This window comes from Pagrus major, chromosome 3, assembly GCF_040436345.1.
Source record: "Pagrus major chromosome 3, Pma_NU_1.0".
Classification (NCBI taxonomy): Eukaryota; Metazoa; Chordata; class Actinopteri; order Spariformes; family Sparidae; genus Pagrus; species Pagrus major.
In genome coordinates this window covers 233,520-248,292 of record NC_133217.1, presented here as the reverse complement: position 1 = coordinate 248,292, position 14,773 = coordinate 233,520, and the positions used below count along the sequence as shown (strand labels likewise).

Genomic DNA, 14,773 nt, shown 5'->3' with positions numbered 1-14,773 from the left:
ACTGAAGAATAAAACATGAAGCAGACACACAGCTTCCTCCTCCTCCTCCTCCTCACGTCTGTTGCTGTGGGTAACCGTTGCCAGGGCAGTTAATCGATGATGCGTATCCAGATAAAGAGTTAAGACGTCGTTAATTAGATTACGTCACACAGTTCATCTGCAGCTCCTCATTTACTCTGAGTCTCAAATTCACCTTTTCTTGGTCGTCCAATTAGAGACAAAGGAAGGTGACACTTGTCCAATCAGAAGACAGACAGTGACAGGTGACACACACACACACACACACACACACACACACACACACACACACACACACACACACACACACACACACACACACACAGTGAGTGTTGGCAGTGTAAATCTGACTGCAGCTCCAGTAAATGAAGCCATTTAGTTTCCTCACAGTGTCGCCGACGCTTCCATCTGACCTTCACATCGGGTTTAAAGGGCCAACAAATCAGGATTTTACTGCCACGCAGCACAAAACCACCGCGGGATAACGGCAGGAGACTGAACCTCTGCTGCTGAAGGCGACAGAGATTATAGAAGAATCAAAGTCTCTCTGCAGGATCATTTAAAGAATAGTTCATTGTCTTCCCGACTGAAGTAGCTGGGGGCTTGTTTTAAAATGAAATCACATCGTGATTGCTGTAATCCAGAGATCCCAAACTGATCTGACGAGACGTTATTTACAGCCTTTATTAAGAGGAAACGTTTACTGTAGCTGCTAAGCTAAAAGTGTTAGCGTGCACGAGTGGGTGCACGAGTTCGACCGCACGTCGAGGGTGTAAATAACATCTTTTTAAATGACTCCATCAATCCATTTAGAAATACTCAAAAAAAGACGCTTCGTACATGTGCAGAACTTGCCTTAAAAACTTCATGTTTTTCAGTTTTCTTCAGTGTCACAGTAATCCAGTGATAGTTGTCTGTACGTCCACAGGTTCACTGCAAACAGGAAGTGCTAACAGCTAATTCGGCAAAGTTTTTAGGGAGTTTGAGTTTTTTTCTTTCTGTCTCCAGCTGCTTCAGTTGTTGTCAAACTCTGTTTTACTGTGAAGCTCCAGAAATGTTTTGAGGACTATGAGACTTCACCTGACTTTACATCAACATGGAGGGAGGAGATGATGACTGCGTTTATATTTTTGGGTGAACTGTTTCTTTAAACTTTAACTAGAAAACATGAAAATGTGTTGAAACATTCAATGAGCTCATTTTAGGAGCTTGTGGAAAACGTTATATTTTGTGGTTTAGGTATGAGACCACAGACATTTTTATTAATTCATAGCAGATAATCTTGCTCGGTGTCGGACAGACGGATCAACATCAACATCCTCAAAACGCCCACCAGCAGAATCAAACCTCTGCCTTCACTTATATTGATTTGTTCTGGTAAAGTTCTCGTTTTTCGAAGGCAGCCAGACTCATTTTTTCCTCCAAAGACAAAAACAAAAGAGGAAAGATTTGGCGACGCTCCAGCGAGCCGACGCTCAGTCATCACCCATCAACAGGAAGTGGGAGCTGCGGTGATGATTGTGGAGGAGGACGGATATTTCCCAACAAACATTTCAGAGAGTGAAAAGGTTTGAGACGGATCCATTCATCAGTCCGATCACGCTCAGCCCACGGCCCGATTTATTTAACGGCTCTCGGCTCCGTTCATCACGTTCTGTCGTATCGGCAGAAACATTTTCCACCTGACTGATCGACTGAGAGGAAACATTCAGGTCAACTCTTTATTAATAAAACTGACAAAACGACTCCACTGTTCGCCTGCCTCGTGTCTCTCACACGCTCGTCTCTCACAGCTTCAGTCTTCAGCTCTGAGCCGTCTCCGTTTCTTCACCTCCTTTATTCCATTCATTGTTTTCTTCTTCCTCCATAACTTCCTCCTCGCACCTTTGCTTCCTGTTTCACATGAACAGATTCAGAGGTGTGATGTTGTTGTGCTGCACGACTGCAGGATTGTAAAGTCCTGTAAAAAAACAAAAAACCTGGGAGTCGGAGGTTTGAACAGAACGTGTTCCTGCGACGTGTTTTCAGATCATCACAGAAATCAAAAGTGTTTGTAGTTGTTCATGAACCAGATCTGTCTCCACAGGACTGGAGGAAGTCCTGGAGGATGGAGGAAGAAGAAAAACACTCTGACTTGTTTGTCTTTCCTCAAAACAATCACCATCGTCTTGGGCGCTGTGTGACCCAGGACAGCGCTGCTGCAAAATATTGTGTGTCTATTTTCGGGTTAGCAGCCAGGTTAATGTTGGTGTAACTCACCAGGCTGCGAGCTCGGATGTTGTTTCCTGTACAGACGAGGATTTTGGAAATGCTAACATGCAGACGAACAGAATACTGACTGAAACATCGGGCCGACAGGCCACAAGAGGTGAGTCAGACCGTTGCTCTGCAGCCGCACAGTCGTCACGGCGAGCAGCGAGACGTGATCTTGTTTAAACATGGGGATGAAGAGTGACAGAAGTTCAGACTGTGGCTGCTTCACGGTGTGTGAAGGGCTCAGGACTGTTGGATGATAGATTTCAGGAAGTCTTGGAAAATGAGAAAAAGAGAAACCAGACGAGTGTTTTTGTGTTTCTGTGTCCACAGAGCTCTGCTGGTCTGAGTCTGTGTCCTGGTTCGGTCCGAGGGGACTCTACAGACACATCCAGCCCTCCTGACGTCAGACAGCAGCTGCTCCCTCATGAAAATGTCGCTTGCTGACTGCTGGTTTCTACAATCTACAGCCTCAGATCTAAACACTGACGTCCTTCAGTGACAGAAATGATCGGACTCATGTCAGCAGTCACATGATGAGGTCCACAAACTCTCCGGTCTCTCAGAGGAACCTTCAGTGACTCTTCATGGCTGAAGAGGTGAAGTCAGGCTCTGAACCGGAGATCAGAGCTGCTCATTAAACCACATCATCAGCACAGGTGCATGATGGGAGTGTACAGAACCTGTGAATGCAGCCATTTATACGCGGTAATTACATCTCACAGCATCAGAACCTGTTACCGCCTCCGCTGCAGAGCTTTAACACCAAATTACAATCCAGCAACAACAGCGCCTGATGACCTGCCTCGGTCTATTTCCATCCCCTCCTCCGAGTCGCTCTCCGCTACATCAACGAGGCGTTTAGGTGCCCGAGAGGCTGCGGGATTTATAGCGGCTCGCCGTCGCAGCGACCTCCTCCCGTTCTCTCTCTCTCTTGCCTCACTTACAGCTCAGCCCACGCTGGTGGAAAAAGTAGCCGGAGAGACGGAGGATGGATGGTGATGGAGGGAGAGAGCGAGTGGTAAGGGAGATAAATATTGAGTGAGCGAGGGGGCGGACGAGTTAGCAAATAAGTGAGGTGGAGAGAGGTAAATATAGAGCGAGCGAGCGAGCGAGGAGAGGTTTCATAATAAATCCAAACACGTAGAGTTCATTAGATGTGATGGAGACGTGCAGCAGCTCCTCCTCTGAAGCACGACTCACTCAGACTTTAGCTCGTTATGTGACTCTTTGTTCTGTGAGCTTCGCTGTGACGGGCCGCTGTGACGGGCCGCTGGAGGGCTGGAAGAAGATCAATAACGAGTCGGAGCAGCTACGTGTGATGTTGTAACATCATGACATCATCGTGTGCAGACCACCTCGTCATGTTCAAACAGGCCGGAGTCACCGAACTGTTGCTCTCTGGATCAAATGACTCGAAAATACTCGACCTGAAACTCTCGCCAAAAGACTCAAGACTTGTTCTGACATACCTGAAACTTGAGTCTTTCATCAAATAACTTGAGTCTGACTCGGACTCGCCGTGTCAGACTTGTGCAACTCGGTTTGGACTAAAATCTTGAGAAATGTTTTGGACGTCCCTTAAAAGGCTTATCAAACGACTTAAGACTTGAGACTTGAGTCGCCTCCGTCCTCAACAGATCTGCTCCATCAGTGTCTTCATCATGTCATGTTGTCAGTGTCACACAGTCGCTCATATATAAGATTCACACGGTTATTTACCTTCAGTCAATGATTTGTATAACTGACACTCAGCTGACTGACGAAGACTCTGGCAGCTGAGGAAGAGTGAAGCGCCTCTCAAGTGAGCCGTTACACCAGTTTAAACCTGACAGCAGCGATATTCAGTCATAAAGTCGACCCTGCAGGTCCAATCAGACGGCAGCAGGTGCTCAACGCCCACAGGTGAGATGTGGTGAAGTTATTAAAGTGCGGAGGTGAGAGCTGTGGACTGTGGGAAGATAATGGAGGAGTAATGGCTGCTGTAATGAGACGGGAGGAGAGGAAGAGGCTGCTAATGTGAGTGTGTGTGTGAGAGTGTGTGTGTGTCTGTGTGTGTGTGTGTGAGTGTGTCCATGTGTGTGTGTGTGTGTCTGTGTGTGTGTGTCTGTGTCCATGTGTGTGTGTCTGTGTCCATGTGTGTGTCTGTGTGTCTGTGTCTGTGTGTGTCCATGTGTGTGTGTGTCTGTGTCCATGTGTGTGTGTGTGTCTGTGTGTGTGTGTCTGTGTCCATGTGTGTGTCTCTGTGTGTGTCTGTGTGTGTGTCTGTGTGTGTCTGTGTCCGTGTGTGTGTCTGTGTGTGTGTGTGTCTGTGTGTCTGTGTGTGTCTGTGTGTGTCTCTGTGTGTGTCTGTGTGTGTGTGTGTGTGAGTCCTCCACTGATTCATCATCACATCCTGTAACTCTGTCACACTCGTGATTTACAGCTGACAAACAGGATCATTGTCATCTTCATCTCTGTCAAAATCTGGGGGCCTACGTTACCCACAATGCAACGTGCCCGCCAACAGTTTGGTCATTTCAGTGTCTTTGTGTTCTGTTGTCGGTGGGGAAGCATCTTAACGCTGGTTAGCACAGAAACACACACTTTCTACAAAGACCTCAGTACGATGGTTGTGTGAGGGATTGTACTGTGCCCTTTTAAAAAGTGTGCTACTCATGCTCATCGTGTCATGTGGTTTTGTATCACATTGTATCGTGTCGTGTCGTATTTTGTCGTATGTGAAGAAACGTGTGGCTGTATTGTGTTGCAGATATCCACAAGATAAAACAAAGATATAAAAATAGGAAGTAACTACTTTTTTGCTTTTACTTGAGTAGATTTCTGAAATGGTAATCTTCACTTTTTATGAGAGTAAGAAAAATAAAATAAAAGATATTTGATGCTCCTTTAAAAAAAAAAACTTTATTCAAACACAGGGAGTGAACGACCTGACACAGCTGAGTTTTCTTACTTCTAGAACGTCTTTGTTCAGAGACAGATGCTTCACTGTGTGTGTGTGTGTGTGTGTGTGTGTGAAGCAGATGTCACTCTACCTTTGGATCAGCTTAAACACTACAGACACACACACACACACACACACACACACACACACAGAAGGTCTCCAGGGAAACGTCTGACTTGCTGCCACGACAACCGAGTCCATCTGGTCTGTTTGTCCCTCGTCTCACCTGTCCTCTCCCTCTCTGTCTCTCTGCAGCTGCAGCTTTATAAAGTGTTAAACTTCCCTCCTGTCTCTGGAGGAAATCTGCGTCTTGTCAGCAGAAGTTTGAGAAGCTGAACTCTCCTCAGATTTCCAGCTGAGTGAAGCTCTGAATAACATCTCTGTCCCGTATTTATGCTTCCATTAGCTGAGCTGAGGTCAGGCTGCGCTGGTTTCTACACTCGGTTTGTTTTCTAGAGACAAAACTTTACTTTAATTGGTTCCCAAACCCTCGATATGGCCCGTCTGGTTTCTGCTGAAGAGAAGATAAACCGTTGGACCCTCCACCGTGTCCCCGCTGAGGATCCTGGAGGATTCAGGACGGGGACTCGGACGGTGTCGGAGGGTTTGATGCTAACAGAAGCAGATCAGATGTAGGACTGAGACGTGATGCTCTCTGACGCTAATAGAGGATAATCACCAAACTTGGTCCAAGTTTTCAGCGCCGAGCTCGCAGGACGAACACATCAGTCTCTGGGACGTAACAAACACCAGCTCTCACACGGTCTGATGCTGATTAAAGGCAATGATGTCTGCTGATGATTTACATGGAGCGCTCAGACTTTCTCTCTTCAGGAAGGTCGCTCACGTCGCCGTCGTCCCTCCGCTGATCCGTCTTCTTCTTCCTCCTTCGATCTCTCTGCTCTGACGACCCTCTCACTTCTCTCTGCATGAAGCTCATTTGATTCTTTATTCCTTTTTATTTTCACATGTCTGATTATAATCTCAGTTATCCATAAAGAAGGTTCGTTTGAATGCTGATTTTGATGTAGATTACAACAGTGGTCAAAGCTGTCGAAGTCCGTGACCGTGGTCCCTCCTGACCTCTGACCCCATAACGTCCCCAAATCCACCATCCGCTGCCCCTACTGTTCATGTGTGTATGTATGCGCAGTGGTAATTTCTGAGGGCGTGCACAACCGTCACCAGGCGTGGACTGTCCCTGGGTGTCACGCCGGTGTTAAAACACTGAATTAAAAATGGGTTAATTAGAGAGAAAACAACACAAGCAGCTACTGTCAGCACATCCACAACCTTCAGTCAGAGTCTGGAGTACGGCAGCAGGGCGACGAGGAAATCAGCAGCACGAGAGAGAAACAGATGGAAACGCTCTGAGCTGTAAAATTAGAGATGTTTTGATGAGCAGGGGGCATGTTGGCTGGCCGGTATACAAAATGTAATCATGCTATGGAGAGCAGAAGATGCATGTGCATGTGAATAATGTGGAGAAAAAAAGGTGGATCTTCTGTCGGGTGGATCATTCTGGATGTTATTTTTAAAACTAAAAGTAAAAGATGATGAAGGATGATGCTGACGATGACGATGATGATGATGATGATGATGAACCTGATCGACGCTCAAGATGGACGCAGGATACACGAGGCAGCCATCATGTGTTCATCTCCGGCTGTAGTCGTCAGCCCCTGAGCACTGACTCAAGTGGCAGAAGTAGAACTACACAACACCTGGAAACACCTGGAAACACCTGGAAACACTAGCTAAGCTGTAAAAAATGCTGCAGGGAGTCAGAGCCTACTTGCTCCTCGCTGTGACGTCTGTAATAATGTCATCTGTAAAACAAACTGGTGGTAAACAAACGATTCTCAGACGGGTTTGATGATTAAAACAGACAGAACTATAAATCTGTTGAAGTCCATCAATCCACTGAAGCTTAAAGCCAGAATAACTTCATCAAAGACAGAACCGACCCAGACTCGAATAAAAACCCCTCCAGCAGCCGTGCAGACAGAAATGTTGGAGAATGAAGCGACTTCCTGCTTCACGTCTTGTTTTACTTCCTCTGACACAGATATCTCTATCTGTAACTCTCCACCTCTCATCTTCACTCTGCTTCTTCTTCTTCTTCTTTCCTTTCCACCTCTTGCATCACATCTTCGCCTCGCTCTCCGTTTCCTTCCTCGTCTCTTTTCATCTCCGCCGGCTGATCCCATCCATTTTAATCTTCCTGCGGCGACTCCTCTCCGCTCCGCTCCGTCTGCACGCCGCGCTCGTTGGTATTAAAAGTGCCGGTTGTGTCTTCTGCTGCGATATTGTTGTTCTCTGAGTGTGTGTGGAGGTGTGTGTGATTGTCTCAGGCTAGAAAACGGCATTTCAACGGCGTCTTGCTGCTTTTCTTCAACATTAATTCAGCTGAACCAAGACGTTGATGAAGTGGACCAGAACAAAACTGCTGCTCCTTCATCAGCTCTGTCGTTTGACCAGAACTCTGTCAATCTTCATCAGGAGGAAGACGAGGAGGAGGAGGAACTAACGAATACTGAGATCTATATCATCTGTGGTACTTATTGTAAAGACGCAGAGATCGGCTGAGTGTGCGATCATGTTTTCACCTTTACGAGCGTCTATGCCCGACCTGCAGCCTGCAACCACCAACGAGTGATCAGGAGACCCGCCCTCTCTTCTTCCTCCTCTCGCCAGCCTCCGGATGATTGACGCATCATGTAGCCAGTAATATATAGTTTATATCAGTTTTTAAAGCCCTAAACTTGGAAATGATGTCATTTTCTTTGTGTTAAGCTCTTTGAAGAGTCTGTTTCTCCACCTCAGCTCTTGTTTTTGACTCTTTATCTGCACAGAGTTAGTGTGAATAATGAAATAAAGAACTATAATGAGTGTAATGCTCCTGTTACTCTCAGCAGGGGGATTTAGAGGTAAAAAAAACTGCATTTTTAAAAAATATTTTTGGGATATTTCCTCATAAAACATGTGTTGAGTGTTAAGTTTCAGTGATATTGTTATTAAATTTAAACTTGGACCATGTTAGTCTGTGTGATGTGGACACATTGTGTTTTGCAGCTGATAGGAGCAGTCACTGCTCATCTGCAGGCTGATTTAAGAGAAAATGAATGAATAAGTCAGTGTGTTCAGACTCCTATAGATCAATGACAGAAGCACTTAAAGAGCTTCAGACATTTTTGGGGAAAAAAAGATTCAGCTTATAATCTTTGAAAATAGCCAGAAACCATGTCTGTGCTCCAAATGGTTCAACTACAGATCCGAAAGGCGTCTCAGGAGAATTTTTACATACATTTTCAGGAATAATGAGCTGATTATCTCCCCGGTTAATAACCAGCTTTAACTTTAAACAATCTGAAGTCCTCCTCTGAGCAGCTGTGCACAAAAAGTTTTAAATCTTTTACAGAACGGACCCCTGCGAGGCTCCGGAGACATCGATCGATGTGAAGAGACACATCAGAGGAGACGGCGAACATAAAGAGCTGTCAGCTGAGCAGAACATCACATTCACGCTGAGAGCGGATCTATACTCGGATTATGTTACGCCCGCTGGAATATTTGTGTTTGACATTGATTGTGTTCATGTTTGATGGAGAAGCCGAGACACTGAATTTATAAAAGACGAGGCGAGAGAGAGAGGAGTCCCGCTGCGACTCTAAATGACTCGATATCACAGCTTTTACTCACAATTTCTAAAAGATTTCCTTCGTATGAAAACCCACTTTTTATTTATGATCGGTCTCCTTCACCATCAGCTGTTCCAGGTTCGACATTCTGTAGGTTCCTTCTGTATCATAGTGAAACAAAAGGTCAGTTTCAGTGTTCCTCACCGAGAAGCATCGTGTGTCTCCTTCCTCATTAAACTGGACTTTTAGAATATTTGAAGTCGTGGAATGAGCGCCATCCAAACCCGACAGGGTCCCGCTCGTAACACAAAACTCCACAGGCTGATTTTAACTGACAAATTTAAGGTTATATGTCAGTAACATTGGGCAGAGCCACCATGACATCACTCGAGGCTTCTGAAGAGCCAGAAGGAAGCTCAAAGTGGGCGGTACTGACCTGACTCCGTTACCACGCTAGCTAAGGCTAACAATCCATCTGAAGCTAAACTTCTCCTCTCAGTACTCGCGTTAGTTTGACCCAGATAGACAGAATACTGTGTGTTAGCCGCAAGATAAGGTTTTGTGTTTAGTTCTGACTCTGACTTAATTCAGCACTCACCAGAGACTCAGTTTCTTTATCTTATCCTTTAGCGTCTTTTCTTCTCTCATCTCTTCTCAGTTTGTTCATGAAGTAAAGTACATTTCCTCCATTCGGCTGGCAAATAAAGACTTACGGTACGCTACTGTGGACTTCAGCTGCTCCGCGGGTCGGTGCTGCAGACAGGTTGAGAAGCGAGAGCGAAGATAAATCCAGTTTTCAATCCCAAAAGTTTAAAAACAAACTCTGTGCTCTCCTCGACTCTGGCAGTCTCCTCCAGAGCTCACCGGCTGACAGAGTCGCTCGTTGATCCAAAACACTGGCGTCTGTCCCTCCCCTCCCGTCTGTCAGTCCAATTAACCACACAGAAAGACAGATTATGTGTCCGATATTTGCATTAAAAATCTCCGCAAACACGGCCGAGAGGTGAAGATCAGTCAGCTCCCGAGGAGGCCACGCCCCTAATTATGCATAATTTAACATACTTTAAACCAGTGAGATATATAAAAGGGATACATGAGCTCCAGAAACCAGCTGTAAACATGTTTATATCTGCTGTAAAGTTGAACATTTTAACATGGGCTCTTATGACTCAGTGGTCATTAGAGGAACTGCAGTTTTTGGTACGTCAGCTTCATTTTTCAGTCCTGAAGGTTAACGTTTAATTTAAAACTCATCTTCACCGGGAAGCTCTCAAAGCTCTCAAAGCTCTCAAAGCTAGCGTCGTCAGAGAACAGAGCCGCCGGTCCCACGACTCGTCAGTCCTGAGTGATCTGACTGAGCCCTGTCATTGTCTCTCTGTGTGTAATCAGCATACAAGTGAACATCTGCAGAGACTCTGAAGGAGGAGGACACCTGGAGATGTCCACATTATGAGACTACAGTCACAACACATCCAAAACATGGTCAGTGATGTGAGCGGAGCAGGATTTGGTCCATAAATCTGAATATTTCTGCCAAGAACGAGTTTAATTTCATTGAATGTGTTGAATTTATTCTCCCCTGTTGCACCGAACAGCACGAGTCCAAACCTGACGTCCAAACTGTCTTCAGTGATTTAAAGTGTAGCTGGTTTATATTTAACTCAGCAGCAGAGAGAAACTCCTCCAGGAGCTTCTTCAAACTCTCTCAGTCCGACTCTAAATTCAAGACACGAGAGGAGAGCCTGAAGATGAAATCCCCCGTGCTTCTGTCTCCAGTCCATCAATATGCTGAGATAAGATGAGGTTTCATCACACGCACGCGCATGCACGCACGCACGCACGCACGCACACACACACACACACACACACACACACACACACACTGCAGTATCTTGTGTAATCAGATGTGTTCCCTCGTGCCGGCCTCCGATCAATAACTCCACAGTGTCAGGTAGCTCGCCTCGCGCCCACTCCGCAACACTTCATGACAATCGATCTGCGGCCGACCCCGCCGGTTATTCCTCCGCCCCCTCGGCCAATCGAAGAGATATTATTTTCATATTTGTCTCTCGGGGGGAGGAGTTGTTTTAATCCTGGGAGAGCTGCAGCCTCCTCGGCTCTGAATATCATCAGTTATAAACTCCTCACAGCGAGGTGGTTTCTGTCCGCCGCTGCAGGACAGACAAACTGACTTCATCAGGAGTGAATACGTGGTCGTCTATCTGACAGAGTGACTCACACTGAGGCGACGATCACAGGAAGTTACTGTGACCTTCACATGAAAGATTACTGAAGCTGTGAATCAAACAAAGAGCTGCAGAAGTCTGAGAGTCACACTCCTCTTCAGATTGTCCCCGTTGGGTCTTATTCACTACGTTTATATCGATTCTCTCCATCCGAACCGTCAGGACGCCTTAACGATGGGTCTGATTACAACAAATCAGCAGCTGAAGGTGAGATTCAGGTGTGACGAGCAGCGAGGGGAGGAACTGCTGGCTTGAAAACACCATGGCGGCTCCTCCAGAGGTTAGCGTAGCTGCTTTAGCATCAGTTCGATCAGAACAGGAAACTTTTCTCCACGGAGAAGATGATCTCTCTCTTCTCTCGACTCTCGAGTTGATTTACCGGCTGGCTCTGCTGGTGGCAGCGCTCTGCCTAACCCTAACCCCATCAGTTCAGTTTGGTCCGCTGAATGTTTCTACTGAAAAAAATTGTAAAAATGAACTTAAATAAACGCTATTTTTTATAATCCGACCCTCAGGTTCGACTGGGCCCGTCTGCATCTATTATGCTGCGATACGGTCGCCGGAGCTGAGACTGACAGACAATAAACACACGATTTAACTGCGTATTTAACTACATACGTCACAAAAATGAAGGAGAAATAACAAAATAAACACAATCTGAGTGAGTCAACAACATCAGACTCCCAGTGGGATGTGAAGACGTGTGGAGGACAGACGGAAACAGCGCCGGAGTCGACAGGTAACAGAGACGTGACCGGTGGACTGAGCCCGGCAGGCAGAGTCACACTCTGCACACAAAGTCAATTCATTCAGTGAATTTCAGAGTCAAGTCCCATTTTGCATCTTAACAATATGATACAATACAGCAGGTGTTTGCTTTTGGCCACTGGCCCGACATTAAATTAAAAGGTTTGGTCTAAATCCTGCAGGAGTCAGTGTGGAGGAGGAGATAGGAAGGAGACCTCAGACTGAGTGAAGACGTTCATACTGTTGGAGGTTTAATCAGGTTTGTCAGCAGCAGGAACTCACTTTATTCATCTGACGGTCTAATGAACGACCAGATGACCCTGAGGATGTTTGCAGAGCGGCGGGATCGACTCCTGCGACCTGCCGCTGTTATTCTGCTGCTGCTGTTCAGCTGCTGCTCAGCTGAAGTCACCCTGCAGGACCTGGACTGAGTGATGTGCAGATCAGCAGCACAGGTCAGTGATGGAGGACCAGAGTCAGGACTCTCCTGAGGAAACCGTTCATCTCATCACATCTGACACCTCCAGCGGGAAACACCAGGGCGCTTCATGAGGGACCGTCACACACGGCTTTAAATATGAGTCCAGTTATTTACAGAGCAGTGAGGAAGAACATGACTCACTTCCTCTCTGAGTGTTTGTGACTCAACAGTCTCTCTCCTGTTGGTTGACCTTGACGTTCTGCTCACTGTGTCTCAGCTCGAAACTGAACCTCGCAGCGTCTTTGAGCAGAAAGTAGAGCTCTGACTGTCAAACCTGGAGTCTGGGCCGGTTCAGGAGTTTTCTCTCGATCCAAAGTCAGAACACGAGAAACAAGATAAAGAAGTTTGTGTCTGAGGTCGGATGTCCTGATCTGATCTGAGTGTTGGTATCATCATCTGCTGATCCACTGCTTCTGTTTCATCTGACACGTTAAAACATCGACTGGAGCTGCTCGATCCAAATACCGGAGGTCCTGATTTAAAACGATCATGTTGTTCTGCTTTAATTATCTGTATCATGTGAATGAAAGGAGTTCATCACACAGGGACAACAAACCTGCAGACTTTTGTCTTCACAGGGACAAGAGCAGAAGTCATTCCTGCATCAAATGACTCAGCTCTGATCAGCTGTGATGCAAACATGCTAACGTGCTAACATCAACCCAGTCGGCAGGATGAACTGTTTCTGCAAACCACAAGCTTCTCATCAGAAGGTGGAGGAGTTACAGGCGACGAGGCTGCAGAACAATCAACCACAGTTCAAGTCTGCGTTTTTGGCATTTCGAAGCCTGACACTGGATTTCCGGCCGCGTTCCAGATGTTTTTCACAGGAAGTGGGACCATCTCCAGCTGTGATGGTGCCGACCAAAACAGGTATTTTAATCCAAACCATGATGTCTTCTAACACTGGCCGAGTGTTTATGCCTCAGCCTAACCAGAGAATAAACACAGAGATGTGACGAGCTCTCTGTGGTTTTGTTGACTGGTATCTTCTCTGGCGTTTCAGATGCTTCACTCAGGAACATTATTGGTTTTAACAACATGCAGCGCTGGCAGGACAGCAGGCGAGAGAGCTTCACCTGAGACCGAAGTAAAAGTAACCACTGTTATATAATCGCTGTCCTCCATTCTGCTTTCTGCTGTCGACTTTACTGAAGTTTCTCAGTAGCTGCTGACGTTTAATCTCATAACCACACAAAGCGTCACTAAAACTGAGAAGCTGCTGCCTGAAGGTTTAGTTCAGCGACCGTCCTCTCAGGCTGCTGCTGGTGACCACGGTGTGAAAGTGTCTGGAAGGTGTTGAAGCTAATTAAGGACGGAGAGAGTTGTTACTCTCTTTTCACAAACTCCTGAATCTTTACTGCACTCAGAACAAACTTCAGTCTGAGTCCTGTTCAACAAAGTTTCACCAGAAGAGATTTATACCAACAAAGTGCACGCTGACGTCCATTTTAACATCTGCTCCCATTATGTTTCTCCATCCATCCTCTCACTTTGGCTGCGGGTGTGAAAGGCGTCGTGGATTTACATCTTGCAGATATACGAGCCGTCATCAGCGCGGCAGAAATACGAGCCGAGCTGTCAGAGCTTTATTAGCCGTTAGATTGATGACGGCTGAGAGGAAGGAGAGAAAAGAAAGAAGAGAGAAAGAAAGAGACAAAGAGGAAGTGACACGTACTTGAAACCTGGCGCCATGTTGGCACAACTCCCGGTCCGCAGCCAGATGCAGTATGGGTCACGAGAGGCCAGACACGCTCTGCACAGGAAGAGGAGAAGAAGAAGAGACAGGGAAATATTAAGTGTCAGCTGGTGGAATGTATCCGAGTACATTTACTCAAGTAAAGTTACTGTTCATACAGGTGACTCTCACTTTGAACAGGTTCATATTATAACACGGTATCTTTACTGTCAGTATCTCATCGACATCCAAACAAACAGATGGCAGCACATCACCAGAGGAGCTATTAACTGCTGCTAACTGCTGCTAACTGTAGCTATTAGCTCAGTCAGCCGTGCAGCTAGCGGTCCCATTAGCCGGCCAGGAGCTTTGGGCTGCCAGGATGAAGTGTTCATAGGTCCGGGAGGAGACACTCAGCGGACACAAAGACATCTTTCACATAACGTCAAAACTTTTATTTCTTCCCTTTCTGTTGGTGACCTTCGTCTGTTTTTAAAAATGTTTTTAAGGAGTCATTCGCTCGAAACGTCACGTGACATCTGCAGCTGAAGACGTTTCCCCCAACGGTTTATTATTTAAACCAGCGGTCTTCAGCGTTTGACAGAGCAGAGACCCCCTGCTGCGTGTTGTCAGTAATGTGTTGTGTTTTTAGTTAGCCACACGATCTCAGCAGAAGTCATCCAAAAATGGCGCTGCCTTGTCGCCCTTTAGCATCTGTGTGCAACACTTAAAGCCTGATGAGGCTGAGACCAGCCTGAGTTAGCT

At 46.3% G+C, this 14,773-nt stretch overlaps 1 protein-coding gene across 1 annotated transcript in view; it reads right to left on the bottom strand.

The window, feature by feature from the left end:
• Positions 1-14,773, bottom strand: part of LOC140993552 (semaphorin-6D-like) — a 79,097-nt gene that overhangs the window by 30,507 nt on the left and 33,817 nt on the right. The window contains exon 15 of the mRNA XM_073463040.1: positions 14,009-14,086. Coding sequence (XP_073319141.1) covers positions 14,009-14,086 — 78 coding nt within the window. The remainder of the gene's footprint in view (positions 1-14,008; positions 14,087-14,773) is intronic.